The sequence below is a fragment of the Neodiprion lecontei genome, chromosome 7, assembly GCF_021901455.1.
Source record: "Neodiprion lecontei isolate iyNeoLeco1 chromosome 7, iyNeoLeco1.1, whole genome shotgun sequence".
Taxonomy (NCBI): Eukaryota; Metazoa; Arthropoda; class Insecta; order Hymenoptera; family Diprionidae; genus Neodiprion; species Neodiprion lecontei.
In genome coordinates this window covers 25,837,276-25,857,473 of record NC_060266.1, presented here as the reverse complement: position 1 = coordinate 25,857,473, position 20,198 = coordinate 25,837,276, and the positions used below count along the sequence as shown (strand labels likewise).

Genomic DNA, 20,198 nt, shown 5'->3' with positions numbered 1-20,198 from the left:
CTCAGCGACGCTGCGATTGCTCGAGTTATACCTGTTACATACCGACCAATATTCACCTACACCTACCCACCTACCAACCTGCTTGGCTGCCTGCTTGCCTGCCTGCTAGCCCGATTGTATGGTGATGATCGAACGTTCGAATGATTGTCGTTAGCCTCAGGCGACGAAAGATCACCTCGCTATGCGCGGTACGGATGAGAGGCGTAAGCACTCTTAGATTTTCAGGGGCGGGGTTGAAGTTCCGAATTCGAAAAGTTCCGAAAGCGCCTGATTCTGAATTATTTGGGGGAGGAAGTTGAAGTAAAGAAATCAAGCTTTGAAGAAACGACAAAGTTACGAATGGTCGGAAAGCCGAACGTTGAAAGAGAAAAATTCCAAAAAATAAAGTTTCGATAGAGTGCAATTTCGAATATTAAAATGTTCTCACACGGTGAAGTTTACTCGACGAGTGGGTGTAAAGAATGAGAAAAAACAAAACAAAGAAAGATCAACGTGTCGAGATTTCACCAAGGCATATTTCACAGAAATTTCGATGATTCAGATTTCAAAATCTTCTTATTTCTGCACTTTCGAAACTTTGACGTTTCGTCAAAGTTTGATTCGTTTACTTTGAGTTCCTCCGCAAAAAAATTCGTGATCCCTCGCCTTCGGCACTTTTCAAATTCGGAATTTCACCCCCGCCCCGATTTCCACGACCTCGCGGTGATCTCTCTCGCCAGGCCGAAAACTCCCCCGAATTCCCACTACCTCAGCTAATCAATGCCTTCTTTTTTCGGGGGGATTCCAAAAACTCACCGATTCAGGGACGTACTTCAACTGCATAATGTTCATGGTTGCGAGCAGCGTCGTTCTCACGGTTGTTGTCCTCAACTACCATCACCGAACGGCGGACATTCACGAGATGCCTCAATGGGTGGGTATCGGGATAACGGGACTGGCGCGCGATGCCGAATTCGAAAACCGACTCACCCTCCATTCTTCCAGATAAAGACGATCCTGCTCCAGTGGCTGCCCTGGATCCTGGGTATGAGCCGACCGGGTAAGAAGATCACGAGGAAGACGATACTGATGAGCAACCGGATGAAGGAGCTCGAGCTCCAGGAACGGAGCAGCAAGAGTCTCCTGGCGAACGTCCTCGACATCGACGACGACTTCCGTCACGGGAACAGCGCCACGGCGAACCCCTCAGCCGGGTACATACGGTACATACTCGGACCTCGATTGCCCGACGTCGCGTCGACCGGAAGTTGGATTAATCGAGTCTTTTCGGCAGCAGGTCGGCGTACGGAACGCCGCTCTCGGGGAGACCGGCGACGGTCGAGGAGACGTCGGCCTCTTTGCCCCTGAGCGGAACGAGGAGAGAACTCCAGACGATCCTGAGGGAGCTGCAGTTCATCACGAACCGGATGAAGAAGGCTGACGAGGAAGCGGAACTCATCAGCGACTGGAAATTCGCCGCGATGGTCGTCGACAGGTGGGGGAATAGTCGCTGACTAATTTTATTGCGCTGACAGAGATAGACTCACCTTCTTTACCGCCTCGGTCTTTCTTCCCCAGGTTTTGTCTCATCATATTCACGATGTTCACCGTTATCGCGACCGTCGCCGTGCTACTTTCGGCACCGCACATCATAGTCCAGTAGTAGACTGCCCAAGCCCAGCCACCGAATGACACCATGGACGAAACCACCCTCGACTCCTCGTCCTGGTCGTAGGTGCGTGTTTTGCGCCAACTGATTGCGGTTGCGGATTTACTATCGACATCCTTCGACGAATCGTGTTATTCGTCTTCAGTCGTAACGAACGCATGCGTGAAAATGGTTTCGAGAAAATAACATGGATGTATCGGAGAGTTTCGGAAGAAAATAATTTACGATTTTCCACCGTGGTATCCGCCAAAAGGTTTGAAGCAAGATTTTGTGAACAGGTAAACCACGAACCAAAAAAGTTCCACGTTACGTGAAAGATCGCGGTCATTTGATTTTTCACTTTTTTTAAAAATTTTTTTTTAATTTGTCCAGAAACATCTTGCAGCACTTCAATTATTGTTTCTTTCTTAACATTTACATTCAACCCAAAAGTTATGATCCATAACACAACGATATATCGACCGGAAATCTTTTTCTTCTAAATTAAAAGTTCATATTAAATTATAAATATTTAATGATATTGAATGAATAATGAAAAAGTTGTCAGATACGCTTCTCGAAACATCAACCGGAGACTTGACACTCCAAGCCTGGATATTCTTCGTGTCGTAAATTGATATTATGATTGATGTAAGCAATAAAAAATATTATAATAATGACACATTATAACTTCCAAAAAATGTAAAAAAGTAAAAGATCGACTGAGCGCGATCTTCCGCATAACGTAGAATGCTCATCTTGTGACAGAAACTTTCTTTTAATTCAAACAAACTTTTCACGCGGTGTCATGGTGGAAAATCGCCAATTATTTTTTTCTGAAACACCCTAATACATCCAATACATACATATATATATATATATATATATATATATATCGCGGGTCAACCATCGAGTTTCGATCCGTCGTTTCGTTGATTTCCATTCGTTCCATATGCCTCACAAATTTCTGTATAATCGCTAATCGGATTTTAACGGTTCAGTGACAACGAATCTAAATTTAATTCTATCCGTCCGTTTGACGCGATTAGGTTCGGACTTGCAGATAGTATATGTATACAGATGTACAAATATTCGCGATACTCTCGGATTATCTTTGGGGTTCAAATGATTTTTGGAAATTCGATACCGATAAGCGGACGATGCGCTGCGACGATAGGATCAAAGCGATGATGTTTGACACAAGTGAATTACTCAATTAACGAATTGTTTCTCACCCGTATACTTCGTCCTTCTGATTCCCAGGATTGTATTTCCAGACCAGAAGAGAAGGAGACGTCCGTGTCTGAACGTGGGGACGATGAGCCTCTCGGTGGCAGCCTCGCCTGAAATTAGACGGAACTAATATGAATCAATGCACATACACACACATGTATATGTATACAAACACCGAAGCGTACTCCCAAGAAACTGAAGGGAAAAAAAAGCATGAAAAGCAAGAAATTGTTCACGCGCTCTGCGTGACATTGAAAGAAAGAAAATACCAAGGGTGCAGTGTAACATGCACCATGTAACGAGATAATTTGCACACATCAGCACCCCCGCCTCGCAGCAGACCCTGCAAGAAGAGACTCTACTCTACTCTAATCGCTGCTCTTCATCTCCTCGCATCTCCTCAATCTATCGATAAATTATATCGTCTCGTCTTAAGCTTTCGACCTTAACTATGCGATCCTACTGTCAAGAATCGGAGCGATTGGCTGCATCGCGTGAAAGACGCGGTCCGGCATCGTTCCTGTGCTCCGTGTTTAATGGAAGAAAAAGAAAAGAAAAAAAAAAAGAAAACAAAGAATAAGGAATGAAAGGAAGAAAATGAAATTTTCAGACTCGATTAAAAGACGACGTGTATTGTAAGATCGAAGAAGAAGAACAACAACAACAACACCAACGGCGACACCAATCAAGCACCCCTCGTATCCCATTAGTAAAGCGAACTTTTCTTTAGACACGTTCGACGATATTTTTATATCACACTAATTGTTACGATTTTATAACCAAGTTTTGTGGGCCGTTGGTCTCGTTGCTGTTGTTTCTCTTCTACTCCGTCTTGGCGCAAATCAGAAAATACAGTGTCGTTCTGTATTGAATAGAATAACTCACGATTACAGGTTGATATAACAACTATACTCCCTTCTTTTCATCCTGTACACGCACTTACACTCAATAACACATACAAATTTACAGGGTGGACCAAACTCGGGTCTTGAAAAACCACGCGACAAGCGATATCAGAATATTCTCAAACAAACACAGTTTTTCCGCCAATTTTCACTTTTTCACTCCGATGCAACAGAGGCCCATGGTCAAAAAACACACGCGACTCGCGTCGTCACTTGTTCCCGTACGCGACGCGACTCTTCTCAAATTTCCACTCGTGTCCGACCAACGCTGACCTTGACTACTTTTGCCGCTGCCGCCGCACGAAGCGTCGACTTCTTCCACTGACAAACGGCCGCCGACTGACCGCGACAAGCCGTCACTACTTGGCTGTATTCTCAGCCACGCGTTCGCCCTACACGGTCCCTTTCCACTTACGTTCAAAGGCGGCCGAACGGTATCGGCGCCAAATTTTTCCACTGACAGGCGGCCGCCGCGACTGACCACGACAGCCGTCGCTACTTGGTTATGTTCGCAGCCACGCGTTCGCCCTACGCGGTCCCTTTCCACTTAGACTTAACAGCGGCCGAACGGTATCGGCACTTACCACTTTCCGCGAGATGTTGCTGCGTCGACCGATCCCCGTAGAATGAGGGCTTGCGAGTTTCTTGCGATCGGCTCGACGCACGATCTTTTCGAAAACTCCTAACGATCGACGACGTGATTAATCGTTTGACTGCTTGCTGTTGGTATTGTTCAGCAAATATCTCGACGAAATTATGGCAACGATTACACACATCGAATATCAAGTAGCCCGCTTTTGGTCCCACCCGTTTTCGTCCGCACCCCACAAGTTCTGTGATAGTCTAATTACGCTGAATTGCACTCGCACATGCACAGATGCATAAATGATAATAGATTTGAAGCAATAGAGGTACAGTACATGAATGCGTACCGAGGATGATATCATCGGTATTGTGACCATGGCCTGTATCGTGACGAATAGTAGCAGCTTGAATCGAATCGAATACTTTGATAGTTGGTACACATACACAGCAGTGAACAATGTTACACATGCGCAGTACGGTTCGCGTATCGCAGTACGCCTAGTCGTTAAAAAAAAAAAAAACAGAAAAAACAAACAAATGCTTCAAATTAGGCCGGTTTCAGGTGTAGGAGTATACGATCCGCATTATATACACGCCAGCGTCGTAGAGCGCTTAATTAAATAATGCCGAAAGGCTCGCCTCCGTTACAAATGTCATAATATCCGCTGTTTCTTTCCATCGACAAGCAGGTTCGTCGGCCGTCGATTTTCAAACTCGATAAAAGTAAAATAAAAAAGAAATGTAAGAAATTTTTTTATTACATTCCGAGAATTTTGTTTTGTTAATTTTATTCGATACGATATTAGTCGCGACGTAGAGAATAATTACTTAATATATACATAATATGCTATATTACAAATAGGCATATATATATATATACCTACACATAACAGTACGTGTAGATGGATTATATACGGACGACGAACCTGATTCAGCAGCCGCGATTATAGTGCTGGGCTTAGGGCATTCGATTTCAGTTGTAATATTTCTTTTTTTGGGGAGAAATGAGGAGACGCTAAAATTATAAATAATATTAAAATTTACGTAACATGTAAGCTGATCTAGTTAATAAATAAATAAATAAATAAATAAATAAATAAACAAATAAATAGACAGAAACTTGACTTGAGCAGTGTGAATTAATCAATACATATATAAGCCCCGTATACATGATTATGTATGCGCGTGAAATACACGCGTGCCAATGGCTAATTACGCGGGGTTCAATATCGGGGAGAATTAATATGAATACTATACACGCTGTACACGTGTATGATATAGGTACGTACACACGTAAGGCGGGTGATAAATTGACAAAATAATAATCATAATAACAACCACAACCACAACAACAACAACAACAATAATAATAGTAATAATCGTTAAAGAATCAATAACAATAATTGCGCGGGATGAGATGTGAAATTCAAGTGTTCCGATAAAAAAAAATTAAATTAAAAAAGAAATAATGTATACATAATATATAATAATAATAATAATAATATATAATGTATACGTAATTTGTACATATACGTTATATATAATACATATATATATATAATACACACACACCCAAACAGACACATATATATATATATATAAAATAGAATATGTAGAAAAGCAACTCAACGTAATAGAAACTACGTTATTATTATTATTATATTATATAGATAAATTATAATCAAGATCGTAGGAAACCCTAACCAATCTAGGATACCAGATTATATGAAGTAACAAAATTATCCCGTTCGTCGCTCCTGAAGTTGTTGCAGATCTCAAAGGTACATTATAATTAAAGAGACCTGCAGCTGCTCATCAGGTGCATAATTAATTAAATACGCAAGAGTCACGACATGTCGTGTCTATAATTGCAAGTATTAATATATTAAAGAGTTATTACTTTCAACTTTTAACGCTCTACTGTAAGGTTGACGAAGAGAAAAGAAATGCGAAACGATGAAATGTGGATAAACTATCGTCTATTAAGCGAGTTCGAAAATTGACTTAGGGATTTTATGAGTAACGCAAGAGTGAGATGGTCGATTTCTTATTGATTTCTGCCGCACTCGGCAGGTGTGGAACGGCTCGGTCTTAAGGTCGAAGGTTAGAATTAGGTTGACGTTTCGAATTAAAGCGCGCGATTCGGAGTAATTTCAATGAATTAATTACACCTTTCGTAACAAGATTGGACGCGCGAAGCCGATTGTATATCTTTCGGATCTATTACGTATCATCGATCGATCTTTGTGAATTTTTCTCAAATCATTATAAATTCATACGTATACATATTATACCTACATATATGCATATATACATATGCGTACGTACGTGAGGTGTTTCGGAAAAAAAATAATTTGCGATTTTCCACCGTGACACCCCATGAAAAGTTTGTTCAGGTTGAAAGAAAGTTTCTATCGAGAGTGAGCGTTCTAAGTTATGCGGAAAAGCGCGCTCAGTCGATTTTTCACTTTTTTGCACTTTTTCGAAGTCACGATGTAACGTGAATAAAACTTTTTATATTGCTCAAATCGATCATTATATCAATTTACGTCACGAAAAATATCCAGGCTTGTAATGTCGAGTCTCCGGTTGATGTTTCGAGAAGCGTATCTGACAACTTTTCCATTATCAATTCAATGTCATAAAGTATTTATAATCGAAGATCAACTTTTAATTCAGTAGAATAAGATTCCCGAACGATGTATCGTTGCGTTACGGATCGCGATCCTTGGGTTGAACACAAATGTCAGGAAATAAATAATAATTGAAGCGCCGCAACGTGTTTCCTCATAAATTCAAGAAAATGTAAAAAATGAGTGAAAAATCAAATGACCGCGATGTTCCACGTATCGTGGAACGCTCACCTCTTCACAGAATATTTCTTCTTCTAGCCGAAACAAACTTTTTAGCTGATGCCACGGTGGAAAATCGTAAATTATTTTTTTCCGATAGACCCTACTATACATATAAATAAATTATACACACGTAGAAAAGTGCGTAGTGGTTATTCGACAGAGTATCTCGTCGCTCCGGAGATTAGTTATGACAGGTACGGAGGTAGATTATACCGCCTGCGTATTTCACACCCGACGAGATACAGGTTATACATTTATATGTAATATATACACGTATTGTACATGATCTTTCGCTACGTCGACTATCGATTATCCGGGTAAAGTACGAACGTATAGGTGGCCGTGTTGTACGACATACTAATTAATATTATATTATACGTATAACGGATTTACGGTATTGTAATGCTCATAACGCGACCATATTAACGAACGATGAACGTTGTAATCGAACACTTATTGGATAATTATTGAAATAACAGTAATGATAATGATAATAATAATAACAATAATAATAATAATAACAAAAATAACGATAATAATAACTGCGAGGAGTATAAAATAAATAAATGACTAAAAAAATGAATGAATAAATGAATAAATAAAAAAAACCACCGCGTGTCGCCTTGCGATGTAAAAGTTTTTTTCGCCGTAATTGGATAAGCCGCCGGATATATTATTATAAATAGTTATAAGCGTATGTATAATATATATATATATACATATATAACATATATGTATATATATATATACATATACATATACATATACATATATATTAATTAAACGATTGTGTATAAAATATACGTTCCGTGACTGTTTTACAAAAACGGAACCGTAATAAGCGTGTTTAACGAGTGTTGATATATTAAAAGAGAAAATAAATATTATGAAAAACGTATAAATATACATATGCATATAAATGTTAAATAGGCGTAGATGATATGTATATCTATACGTGTAAAATTGAGATTTGTACATGTGTAAACATCCACACCTAAAATGCCTCCCAATTAAACCTGTAAGTCTTCTAGGATAAGGAATAAATATTATTAAATAAGAGCGTAGAAGAAAAAACAAAAGAAAAGAAAAGAAAAATACGTTTCAAAGTTGGAAAATTTTATAATTACACACGCACATACACACGCGTGCATATGCGACATGCGGTATATGTATGATATGATATCGAAACGACAACTTATATCCGTACGCATACGTATAATAATAATAATGTAATAACTATGTATCCGCAGTCAATCGTAGTATGTATATCAATTATACATATTTATACGTGCAGATATGTATAATGATACATACGTAAATACACCGCGTTTAAATCCATGCATAATCGCGTCGCGTTTGGAACATCGGGGGTCGCGGCATGAAACGCGATTCGCACGTATAACGATCGAATATCATCGATGCCGAATAACTGACAAATGCGAAATTTGCCAAAGAACTTTCATTTAACGATCGTCTGACGCGCCGCGTTTATGATTTGTTAGACCGTCGGGAAAATTGTATCGCTGCAGTATTTATAATTAGGACACGTAGATATATTATAATATCAATAATAAAACCAAACACGATGACAATTGATAATATACGATAAAGTATATAATAATATTATATAACAATACGTACGTATTGTATATTTAATATATACATATATATATATAAAACAAGATTATTATATTATTATATTATTATATTATTATACGCGACAGTTATGATATTACATGTATGTCGGAATCGCGTTATTATATAAAATACCAACTTCGTATCCATAAGACATTATTATTATACCTACTATGCATATAATACGATTAAACAAACAATGTATCCGGATAATGTGAGAAAATAAAATGAATTAATTAAATGATAATGTATAAAAATGTTTACACCCGCGGTTTCGCGATCGAACGTGCAGCAGAGTGTATAATAATGATAATAATAATAATAACGATAACGATAACGATAATAATAATATCAATAAGTTCGCATCAAAATCGTATATGATACGAAATTGTAAAAATCTCAACCATGTTTATACAGCATGTAATAAAATACGATTAGGAAACTAATGAATATTGTTATAAATATATTATACACAGAGGCACGCGTACGCAAACTTATTAACACTGTAAATATACAATATTGACACGTTATAGTCGAAGTGGAGAAGACGGGAGAAGGAGAAGGAAAAACATAACAATAATGAATAAATAAATAACAATAATAATAATAATAATAATAATAATAATAATAATGATATAGGTAAATTGTATAAATTAAATCGCGAAGAAGCATAAAGAGGTAAATCGTAAGAGAGAAATGATGGAAAGAGGAGAATGAAATCGACTAAAATTTAATAAAAAAAGAAAGAAAGGGGGAGCGAAAGCAAGGGGGATAAAAAAAAAAAAAAAATAATAAAGATAAATAAAAATAAATACAAATGAATGATCGACCGTTAAACTAATGAATAGTACGAACTGTTAATAAATTATAATATTGACTAATTAATTAATCAACTGAACACGATGGAATTGAATTAGTGTACGCGGGGAAGTCGTAGTCTCTCCCTATATAATATCTTCGCATCTCTGTTCCTATTCTACATTGAAATACCGTTGCACCGTTATTAACTTAATTATATTCATAGACAAACATTATACATTGCGTGTACTCTCTATTGTTGTAACATACATTGCATTATACTCGAGTCACGTATCTTATACTTATTACATGTATGTCATACAGTGTACGTATATACACAAATATATATGTGTACATACATGTTCAACAAATTATTTATATCACTGTCGCTAAATACGCGCGTATATGTAGTACGTATATGCTATATATACTTTTGTGTGTAAAATTGGATACGCGTATATATATATGTATGCGTATGTTTATATATATATATATATATATACATATATGTATATGCATACATATGTATTAAATTGTCTGGATACATTCGATTCAATTGTTGTTGCGTCTCAGTGTATATAATTCGTACGGGAAATTATTTTTCCATAATTTCGGCACGGGCTTTTTGCTTTTGTTGTTGGTTGTTCGTTTTGTTCGTTTTTTCAATCAGTTCCCGTTCATTCGAACGTTATTTTAAGTAGGAATTGATGCTGCATTATTATAACGACTAACGGCAACTATTCATATACATATAAATATACAATGTGTATGTATATATATACATATATATATATGTATACAATTTATTATAGCCAACCAGCCGCACGGTATGCTCAAAATATAGTGGAAAGTTTACTGTAATAACTTACGTACTGCAATGCTATATTACCTGTATAATGAAAAGCAAGCAAGAAAGCAAAAAAGAAAGAAAGAACAGAAGAAAGATAAAAGAAATCATGCGCTCGTAGAGATATAGGTATATACACACGACCCCGTACGTCACTGTATTATCACGTTGTTAATTATATTACTCAAATATCTAATGAAGAATTTAAATGAGAAAATAACATATTAAATACAATCAATTAATTATTTAAGAAGTATGAAATGAAAAATTCTACGATATAAACGATGCGTAAAAGAGATTTTTAAACTGCAGGAACACACGAGTTAATTGATGAATAATATAATATATATACACACACATATTGTATACATATAATGATTGTATTATATACAAAACGCATACTTGTATTACTAACAATTAATTATTAGATCTAATCGACTGGATTGAAGAGGAGGAAATTGATAGACGAAAGATAAAAAATAAAAATAAATAAATAAATACAACAACATGTCGCTATGAATGAAATGTGAGAGAAAAGAAAATGACATACGTAAATTCGAATCTAGTTGAAGCGGGGAATTAGGCTATTCTGTGCCAGATTCGATTGTTTATACTTGTGTTATATGGTCGAAAGGCCGAAGAACTAAAGAATAGAGAGAAAAAAAATGCATTTCTCAGAACATTATTAATCAGAATCACAACAATAACGATAATAATATTAATAACAACAATAACAATTGTTATTATAGTAATGATAACGACAAACGAATAGATACACACGCATATATGCATACGCACACATATATATATATATATATATATACACACACGCGATGAATGCGAAGAATTTATAATAGCCGAAAGTTACATAATTAATTCGTTGGAGAATGAAATAAAGGTTTATAATGAAGGGAGCGAATAAATAAAATATTACAGCTGGACGTCAATGAATCTGACGATCGAACCGGTATATTATTTTTATTCGTAAAAAAAAAAAAAAAAAAAAAAATTTTCACGAATTTTACCCAACGTAAATTTACCCACAGTAATAATACATGTAACAATCTTATTATTACGTAATATTCATCTTTCGCGGCGCTAAATTAACAGTAACGATAGATAATATCGCTAGCAGCTTTACCACCGCATCCCTTCTCACGCACAATTGTTCCGTTATATTAATGCCATAATTGATTGCGCTGTAGACGTTTGATTTATGCAAATTTCTCATTACAATGATATCGTGTAATAATATACAGATACGTATAATTATTTATACAGATGCATATTCGATTGACTGAAATTACTTCACGACTCGGCATACGTAATAACTTGTCATATACTGTGTCTCATAATTCAATTCAACAACTGAGAATAAAACAATAATATGATTAAATAATACAACAATAATAATAATGGTAACTATGGTAAAATACGATGTATAATTAAAAAAAAATAATAATAATAACAATAATAGTAATATAACGCTATCTTTAAGGATCATAATAACGTTAATAATAAGAAGAATATACTATATATAATACAGACATGTACGCGGTGACGATTTCATTCGACGAAAAAAGTTCGAGTGAACTTTTACAACAATCTGTTGCAGGTGTGAGCTTGGCATTCGCTGCCGACCATTTCATCTCACTCTTTGTATTCGGAGATCTTGTACACCAATAATATAGAAGAGAAGGAAAGCTATTTTAAATTTTTGCTTTCGACCTTTTAATGATTTTATCCGTAAATATAATTTCAGATCTCGCGTCATCGTTCAATTACGTCGTTATCCAAGCAGTCCAATGATTGATTTATAATGCCGCTATCGAGTTAGATGAAATGGCGATGGATTTGTTCGAAGGCTAATCGAAGCTCACATCCCCCATGAAACATATTTACTCGTTATAAATGTTTTATTATTTTATTGATCCGGTAGATCTATAGTTACACATTATTATTGAACGTTATCGAACAATTGAACACGGGAAATTATGATAATCAATTTTGTATTTTTGCGTATGCATATATATACGTGTATGTATATATATATATATATATATTTGAATATGTATACCTACATGTTGAAGTATGTAACGGTAATACTGCGTAAGATTTTAAAAAAGAGAAAACTGATAAAAATAATTCGAATATATGCGTACACACACATTAGATACATATATATGTATAATATTGCGTAATTTTTCATACAAGTTTAGAAGAAGATATATGTATAACACACACACACATATATATATACATATATATGCATACATATATATATATATATATATATTAACAATAATGCTATGGTATAATATCAATAATTTACTCAACATAATAATAATAATAATAATAATAGTAATAATATTAATAATATATGTATTTAACCGGCTAACTGCAGATATGTATATGTATGTATGTATGTACGTATATGTATCTAAGTTTAGCTCGTATTATCGCTGGTATTGGCTATTGTACGTGCGAAATGGATACGTATGTAACATATTATATTCTATACGACATATGTACGCGCGTAAGTCGTACCAAGATGCAGTGAGTATGCAACAGTGATTGAAACTATTTCGAATTTACTTACTCACCTAATCGTCGATTGATTTTTGTACCGATACCTACCGATTTTACTCTTCTCCCTTGAGCTATGCCAAATTCTAACGTCCTGGACTAATCAATGACAGCTATATAAGTTTCTTCTTCCTCCTTGTAAAACTCGATACCATCGATACGCGTGTACTTTACTATTACGAATCCGACATTGCCGGCACAAAAGTACTCGGAGTATAAGAGAGTCGATAAGGATCTGTTGCACCCTTCGAAGGCCTGCGTAAATCACCGTATTTATATTATGTAATCCTAATACCAGCTATACGTATAACCGATTCCTTTTACGCCCCCGCAGCTACTATATCGTAGCAGTGCTCGTTCCAAATCTTATACAGCACTTATGTCTCGTATTCCTAGTCTTATACTTAAGAATTATAGTCTTTAGTATATATTATACACTCTTTGGGCCGGCTCGATCCTCGCCTCTTGAAACTTGAAATGTAACATAATTACAACTCGGTGGTGTTCCAGTTTTCACCGTGCTCTCTACGCCGGTACTTGAATACTCGATGCTCGTCATGTTATCGCACGTATGTATAATAATTTGCACGAGTCGACGAGAGGCTCGAGTTCGGCTGGATCATTAATCGCCGTAGCGACTATTCTCTACCAAAAATTAACTTCTCTGTATTTAACTTGATCTATAGCGTATCTTTAGCGTGTTGTATAATCTTTCGAGAAAATGTAGCGTCTTTTAGGATTTATAAGCGAATGATCGGAGATAAGAAAGCAAGAAAGCAAAGAAAGAAAGAAAAGACATTAACAATCGATTACACACACATATATATGTATGTATATATATATATATGATCCTTAATTTCTATCCTGATCCAAATCATTTTCATGAAACGTGAACATAAGATTAAAGAAATAAAAAAAAAAAATAATAATAAAAGCAGAAGTAATAATGATATAAAATAATGAAAATATTATGGTATTGCTGCACACTATTATTGTAGGGCCTAAGTATATCACCTGCATTTCTTCTTGTCAGATTATGTACACGTCTGTCCAAATAAATACCAAACGTTTAACAAACTCTCGAGTCTGATAGATCGTACGTATGCACAGATTTTGGATAAGAAAAATTCGAATAAAAAGAATCTCGTACCACCTTCGAAGAAAGGCAGCATGCCTGTATACGGATTGAAATGAATTTCACGTAAGAAAGTAGCCGTTTTTTTACTTTTTATTTTATGGACGATGCCACGCCTATCCAAATTCCTGTCTACAACTTTATACTACAATTCTTCGTTATAGTCGGTAAAATTTTCACCACCCAACTAGCACCAATATTGCAAATGAATCATATTTCTTACCTGTTTGCGTATTCCGCCTCTTTGCGATGAAAACTTGCACCGAATGTATTATACGGGTTAGATTTCCTGTATCAAGGTGTAAGGATATGAGGCGATGTGGACTTTCTACACAGAAGCGGAAGGATTTGGGTACTGCAGGCTGTCTGCAGAGAGGCGTTTGAACTCTGGAAATATAACGTTATGCTGACAAGTTTTTGTTGGAAAAAATATGTATTTTGTATTCAGTTTCGAATCTTTTAAATAAAACGTTTTTATAGTAAAAATAATGTTCATTGCTAACAGATCACTTATGGAAACTATCTTCAAATCTTTTAATCCGATAATAAAAATTGGCACTTGGTTTACCAAATATTATGAATTCGCGATTCGACAGTCTGTATCTAGTTACACCGGTATTTATTCCGTGTAGGCAAATGTAGAAAGTTTACGGGCGATTGTTTCTGTGCTTTGACTCTTCTCGTTTTCCGCGTCTGACAACTTCCGTTTTTTAGTTTCACGTTCTTTCAGGGAAGTTTCAACTGCCGACGCCGCCTTCTCGTTTTCCTTGTATCTTTCCAGGGCAATCATTGTTAACCGTTTGTTGTCGACTTCTGGAAATTCTTCAGCAATTTCTTCGTTATGTTTTCCAAACCAAACGACGAAAGATTCCTTGGCTGGATTCGATTTAGACGCTGGTTTTGGTTTCGGTTTTTGCGGAGGTGGTTCAGCTGCTGGTGAGCTGCGGGGATTCTCGGGCAATCGATTCATGGCTTGAAGGCCTGGGTTCAAAAATTTTTCGTATTATTTAAGCATGTACAACCTGTGCACCTGTAATAGTTACCTTTCAGACTTGGTGACTTTCCATTCTTTTTGAACGGATTTTGCCTCTTCATGCTCAAACTCATTGGCTTTATTTCTACGACAGGCTTCGCCTGTATAGGAGTCAATGAGAGATATTCATCAGCATTTTCGACTTCTTCGAATTCTTCGTCGACTTGATTTACCGACAATCTATCATCCTCTCTTTCCCGAATTTTACCTCCATTTTCTTCGTTGATGTCTTGATCCTCTTTAGTCCTCGCGAGCGATTGTAGTTTGGTAACCAAAGCCATTTGGCCAAGACGTCCGGCATACTTAACAGCCAATTCCAGAACCTTCTGCGACGCAAATTCTTCGCACAAATCCACGGCACGATACTCGGCGTTGCCGCGGCAAGCGAGCTGTGCAAAAACATACACAGACGAGCATATATCATAATCAAAAAATCTTGATCTATAATCTACGTTGGAAATACTCACGACAAACATGGACAATAGCGTTTCGTCATTTGCACTCGGGTCGGTGCCCAGTTGCCAAAGCTTGGCTTCCATTTTAGACTTGACAGATTCTGGATCGCAGACTGGTAATTCGAGTGGTATTTCAATCTGGGTTGGAGTCGGTGTGGTTTGCGGATAAGGACACCCTTTGCATAATATGCATCTTACCATATTATCAATTTCACTAATGCCGATCACGAAGAAGCGATCCGCGGCTCCTTTGCACTGTCAACCGTGTACAAATGTGTTGGGCGATTGAAATTTAACTACTTTAGAGGCAAAGTTAATAATATCAACATTGTTTCACACGAATTTTACTCACCTGATTCGCTGTATCACAAGCAACGTTCCAGAGCGACGATTTTGCATCGTATATCGAGATTACGCCATCCTCATCCATCACCGTTGGTGAACCTCGGTCGGTCAGTCCCACCCAAGCAAGCTTCAGTTCCGGACCCGATAGCGGAACGGCAAGGGAACGATTGCGAATATTTGAACCACGAATTTGCAGCCAAATCATCGTCATATGTTGCTCTTTCTGTACGCCTGCACAACGACGATGTATAAGGTTTTATAAATATCAAAATAACAAGTGTGAGGTATCATTTTCATTTCTCTTTAATCATTCAACTGACTGACCTGACAATCCTGCATGACAAACGGCTACAAGTTGATTCCCTAGTGCGTTGATGGCGACCGGAGCACCGGGTAATGCAATGATTCTCCTTTGTGTTCCGCTGGCCGTAAATAACCTCAGTCTTCTTTTACTCGTCGCTACAGCAACGAAGTTATCACCGGAGGCGACACAGAGGGGCAGTTCACCCTGTGGGAAATTGATGGACCACTCTTTGGTTCCAGAACCCCATCCTGTGTAATGGCAAATGGTACGGATCTGTTAATCCTAAGTTATTGGTACATGGAGGATTGGGGATCTCGCCTGAGCATAGGAAAATCTACCTTGCAACCTGACGACGACCAGTTTGCTAGGCGTGTCGCCATTATCTACGCAAGCAAGAGCGAGAGCTTTCGGAGACAACGATGCCAAAGTGTGTTGCAAATAATTGTCAATGTGAATTGGGTGGTGAATGCTGGCATCATGAAATTCGACCTCGATACTCGACTCTTGACCATCTTCTGAGGAGTAGCATTTAATTACCCCTGTATTGTTCCAAGCCTGAGAAAGTTAAGGGACTGTCAGCTCTCTGCAGTTATGTTAATCCTGTGATCTATGCTTGGGGATAGATATTGATTGGAAATGTTATAATGAATCATTGAATCTGTACCATGTAACGATTTAGCAGAACAGTTGGAGAAGAACCAGGCTGAAAAGGTTCTTGGGGTTCTACTTTCAACGACACTTTCTTATCCACGCCTTCAGGGCGCTGGGCGATTGGTTCCTGAGAATCGTCATCGTAATCTATTTGTACTGACGCCTTGATTTTATCCAACGATATTACATTTTCTCCATCATCGTTGTCATCGTCAACTTTATAGTTTTCTATGAAATTGTCCAAGTCTTGATTCGATTGATTTGAATCAACTGTTTTCGGGAACAGTTCTTCAACTGAATTAACCACCTGTTGAATCCCAAACATCATCACATGACTACAATAAATAGTTATTATTTACTACAAAATGATGTGATTGTTGATCAGACCACGTCAACGCATCCCAGCATTCCTAATGAATCACAGAATGCAATTTCGTTCGGTAAATTTGGACTCCAAGCAATGGATGTGATTTTGGCATTTCGATCATGCGTGATGTAGCCTATCTGTTCCTTCGATTCTATTTCCCACACAACTATTTCTCCATGAATTGAACTTGCCGCAAGAAGAGTCCCGCATTGAGAAAATTTACATATGCTTAGTTCCTGAAAATAAATAGCAAGTTGACATCATTGGTACAGTCGTTGCACTAGCAATTTCTGCAAAACGAGACTCACTGCTTTTAGATCAGGACATCTAAGTTTGAACAACTCTTTCCAGGTGCCTCTTTCAACAACAACAACTTCTTTGCCCTGCGGAAAAGCCAGAGTTTTTCCATCCTCGCATTGGAACGAAGGTGTGGAATAGGTCTTGGAGGTAAAAAATGAGTTACCTTTTGGCACGACATTGTTCCAAATATGAGCAACCTGCTTTTCTTTTATATCCCAGACCCTGATAGAGCCATCAGTACTCGAAGATGCCTGAAATACAAAAATCTTGATGAATCAACAGTCCGAAAAGAATTAACAACCAGAATAGCAACCTCAGAAGAACAGAATTATTCACGTTACAAGTAGAATCTTGACAATCAATCAAGGAGTTCAACATATACTTACAACAAACTGCTCTTGGGGATCGAGTGATAAGCCTAAAATTGGACCCTGGTGTCCGTTAAGTTCAATACTATCACAGGTCTGGATGTTACTCACTTGGATCCGCATATCGCTGGAAATGAAATCAAAAATTCTAAGAACTGCTGTGAGTGATTAGCCGCAGGAAAAAAAAAGTGAGGAGCCTCACCATGCACCGGACACGATCAGATTTCCATTTTTGGAAGATGCCAAGGCGCACACTGTCGCTGAAAACCTGGTTATAATTCCCTCCTTCTCCAAGTCTGGATAGGTGAGAATCTGTACGGTGTTATTGTCTGTTGCCACATAAATTTTATCATTCTGCAATTGAAAACGAAAAATTCTACGTAGTTACAAAGCATTGTTTGAAATTTTTTTGATATTTCACACCTTCGAGACGACGGATATAACTTGTTCGGATATACAACTCGCATCAGGGTCATCGTCCATCAAATTCAACCAGGATCGAACATCACCATCTGATCCACAGGTGAGTAGACCTCCTCTGAAATAATTCCAATAATGATAATGACCAAAAGTATCTTTGAAGCGAGGGATTTACTCCGTAGAAGATGGTATAAACCAATGTTTTGACTACAGTGAAAAATGAGGCTTACTTTTCTCCAGTAAAATAACAGACGTCCGTGTGCCCCTCAGGGTGTGCGTAACGTGATGGTTTCCCGTTCAGGGGCATGGTTTTAAAATAAATAAAATATTCTTGATAAGTAACGATCAAATATTATCTTTACTGAGATGACATGTTATTTTGACTATAATTAGAAAGTAGGAAAATTATTTGTCCGTCGAACCAAAGAGTATATCGGACGAACTTCCAAGATCACGATGCGTCAAAGACAGTCATAACCTCCGATCACATTAACCCGCGCAAAATTGAGGCTGATTGTGTCTTCTGGTGAGAATATTATGAACTGCACTTAACTCAGAAGTTAGCTGCGCCCGCCAGTTTAGATTTCGAATTTTTAAATCCAACAATACACGATCGGTGTCACGTGACTACCTTCGGTCTGAACATTCAACTGTTCCGTTGGATCCTGAGCTGAACGGGTCGGTTTGAAAGTTCAATTCAATTCGAAATAGAAATTAAACTAGTAAACGCTGATATAATTGACTTTCGCTCAAGTATTAGACTGCTTGTAATATGATCGTATGTATAAATAATGTTTAACTCTTTGTAGAAGTTAGGCGAACGAAAGTCAGCCGCAAAGCTGAGCGTGGGACTAATGGAGAGAAAATTTTGGCTTTTTCTGTAATTATATTATATATTAGTGATAAACCTCAAACTAGACTAAATCTACATTGTTTCTTTATAAAAATCTATCAGTCTACAATCAACCGCCAAGATCTTGATTCTTGATCAAAACTTTTGGCAATTTCTGAACGCCGCAAAAGACAGTTGAAAAACGATCGTACCGCCATCTTGACAATCAGTGCGCGACCGTTAAATTCTTCTTCTCTCAAATAATTGCGCTAGAAAAGTTGATACGTTCTTTTCAGAGTCAAAAAATGTTCAGAGTAGACGCGAATTATCGGTTTACATTGTCCATACAATATCTCGGAAATAGGTCAGCTCGCGAAATCTACCAGTTCAATTTGTATTCATTGCGAAAGATCTCGAACATTCCGAGCTGCTTAGCCGCTCGGATTCGAACAGAGAAGTAAAATAACGCGTTCCACGACAATCGTGGTTGTTTTCTCGGTGCTATATGGAGAAACATGAACAGATAAACTACATCTGTGTATTATTCGCTTGGACGAAGCTGTGTGGAGATTCTCATGGAGCCATGCTTGTGTGTACCAGGACTCAAGCTGCAGCTTGAAAATAGAAATAGCAATGGTAAGAACACTTTCTTGATTGTTTGTTAACTGCTAAGTATATGTGTAAATTGCTTAAAAATTTTCACGAAAATTTGATGAAAATAATCAACCGATGATCTGGGATTACTTCTTAACTTTGCTTGATTTAATTGCAGTCACCGCTGATCCAAGATATGCTTCAGAAAGGACTGTAACCGCCTCGTAAATGCTGGACAACTACGTGTAACGGAGGAAGTCACAAGATGCAACAGCGCAGCTGTAGCGGTTAATCGAGAGCTGACTGGTGAGTTTTGCATGCAA

At 37.3% G+C, this 20,198-nt stretch overlaps 2 protein-coding genes and 1 long non-coding RNA gene across 9 annotated transcripts in view; 1 reads left to right on the top strand and 2 right to left on the bottom strand.

Annotated features, from left to right (window-relative positions):
* Window positions 1-11,524, top strand: part of LOC107224914 (neuronal acetylcholine receptor subunit alpha-7) — a 70,174-nt gene extending 58,650 nt beyond the window's left edge. For 3 of the 5 annotated variants that reach the window (XM_046744871.1, XM_046744870.1, XM_046744874.1), the window contains 5 exons: window positions 804-913; window positions 985-1,202; window positions 1,274-1,474; window positions 1,558-1,714; window positions 2,905-11,524. In XM_046744871.1, coding sequence (XP_046600827.1) covers window positions 804-913; window positions 985-1,202; window positions 1,274-1,474; window positions 1,558-1,642 — 614 coding nt within the window. In that variant the 3' untranslated portion in view covers window positions 1,643-1,714; window positions 2,905-11,524. The remainder of the gene's footprint in view (window positions 1-803; window positions 914-984; window positions 1,203-1,273; window positions 1,475-1,557; window positions 1,715-2,904) is intronic. The other 2 variants (XM_046744873.1, XM_046744872.1) reach the window with 1 other exon arrangement.
* Window positions 1,298-3,809, bottom strand: LOC124295306. Its single transcript, XR_006905207.1, has 4 exons — window positions 3,746-3,809; window positions 2,863-2,970; window positions 1,527-1,787; window positions 1,298-1,416 (listed from the first exon to the last, which is right to left on the bottom strand). It is a non-coding gene; the product is annotated as an uncharacterized LOC124295306 (long non-coding RNA).
* A 2,787-nt stretch (window positions 11,525-14,311) lies between the features above and the next one.
* On the bottom strand, window positions 14,312-18,949 carry LOC107224930 (WD repeat and HMG-box DNA-binding protein 1). Of its 3 annotated transcripts, XM_046744869.1 has the most exons (14): window positions 18,680-18,949; window positions 18,453-18,567; window positions 18,232-18,383; window positions 18,048-18,156; window positions 17,670-17,912; window positions 17,382-17,597; window positions 17,008-17,301; window positions 16,682-16,898; window positions 16,364-16,591; window positions 16,047-16,270; window positions 15,707-15,949; window positions 15,448-15,628; window positions 15,250-15,340; window positions 14,984-15,187 (listed from the first exon to the last, which is right to left on the bottom strand). In XM_046744869.1, exons 1-14 carry the CDS (start codon window positions 18,754-18,756, stop codon window positions 15,133-15,135), a joined length of 2,445 nt encoding a protein of 814 aa, XP_046600825.1. In that variant the 5' UTR covers window positions 18,757-18,949; the 3' UTR covers window positions 14,984-15,132. The 3 variants fall into 3 exon arrangements, with proteins under 3 accessions (XP_046600824.1, XP_015520672.2, XP_046600825.1); XM_046744868.1 differs by having other exon boundaries at window positions 14,312-15,187; window positions 15,250-15,628; window positions 17,385-17,597; XM_015665186.2 differs by having other exon boundaries at window positions 14,313-15,187; window positions 15,250-15,628.
* Window positions 18,950-20,198: the final 1,249 nt, after the last annotated feature.

Coding starts and splice junctions, on each gene's coding strand:
- LOC107224930 (XM_015665186.2), bottom strand. CDS start 18,756: ATGCCCCTGAACGGGAAACCATCACGTTACGCACACCCTGAGGGGCAC. Junction 15,950..16,046: donor CTTGTGATACAGCGAATCAG/GTGAGTAAAATT, acceptor CACGGTTGACAG/TGCAAAGGAGCCGCGGATCG. Junction 15,188..15,249: donor AAAGTCACCAAGTCTGAAAG/GTAACTATTACA, acceptor TTTTGAACCCAG/GCCTTCAAGCCATGAATCGA.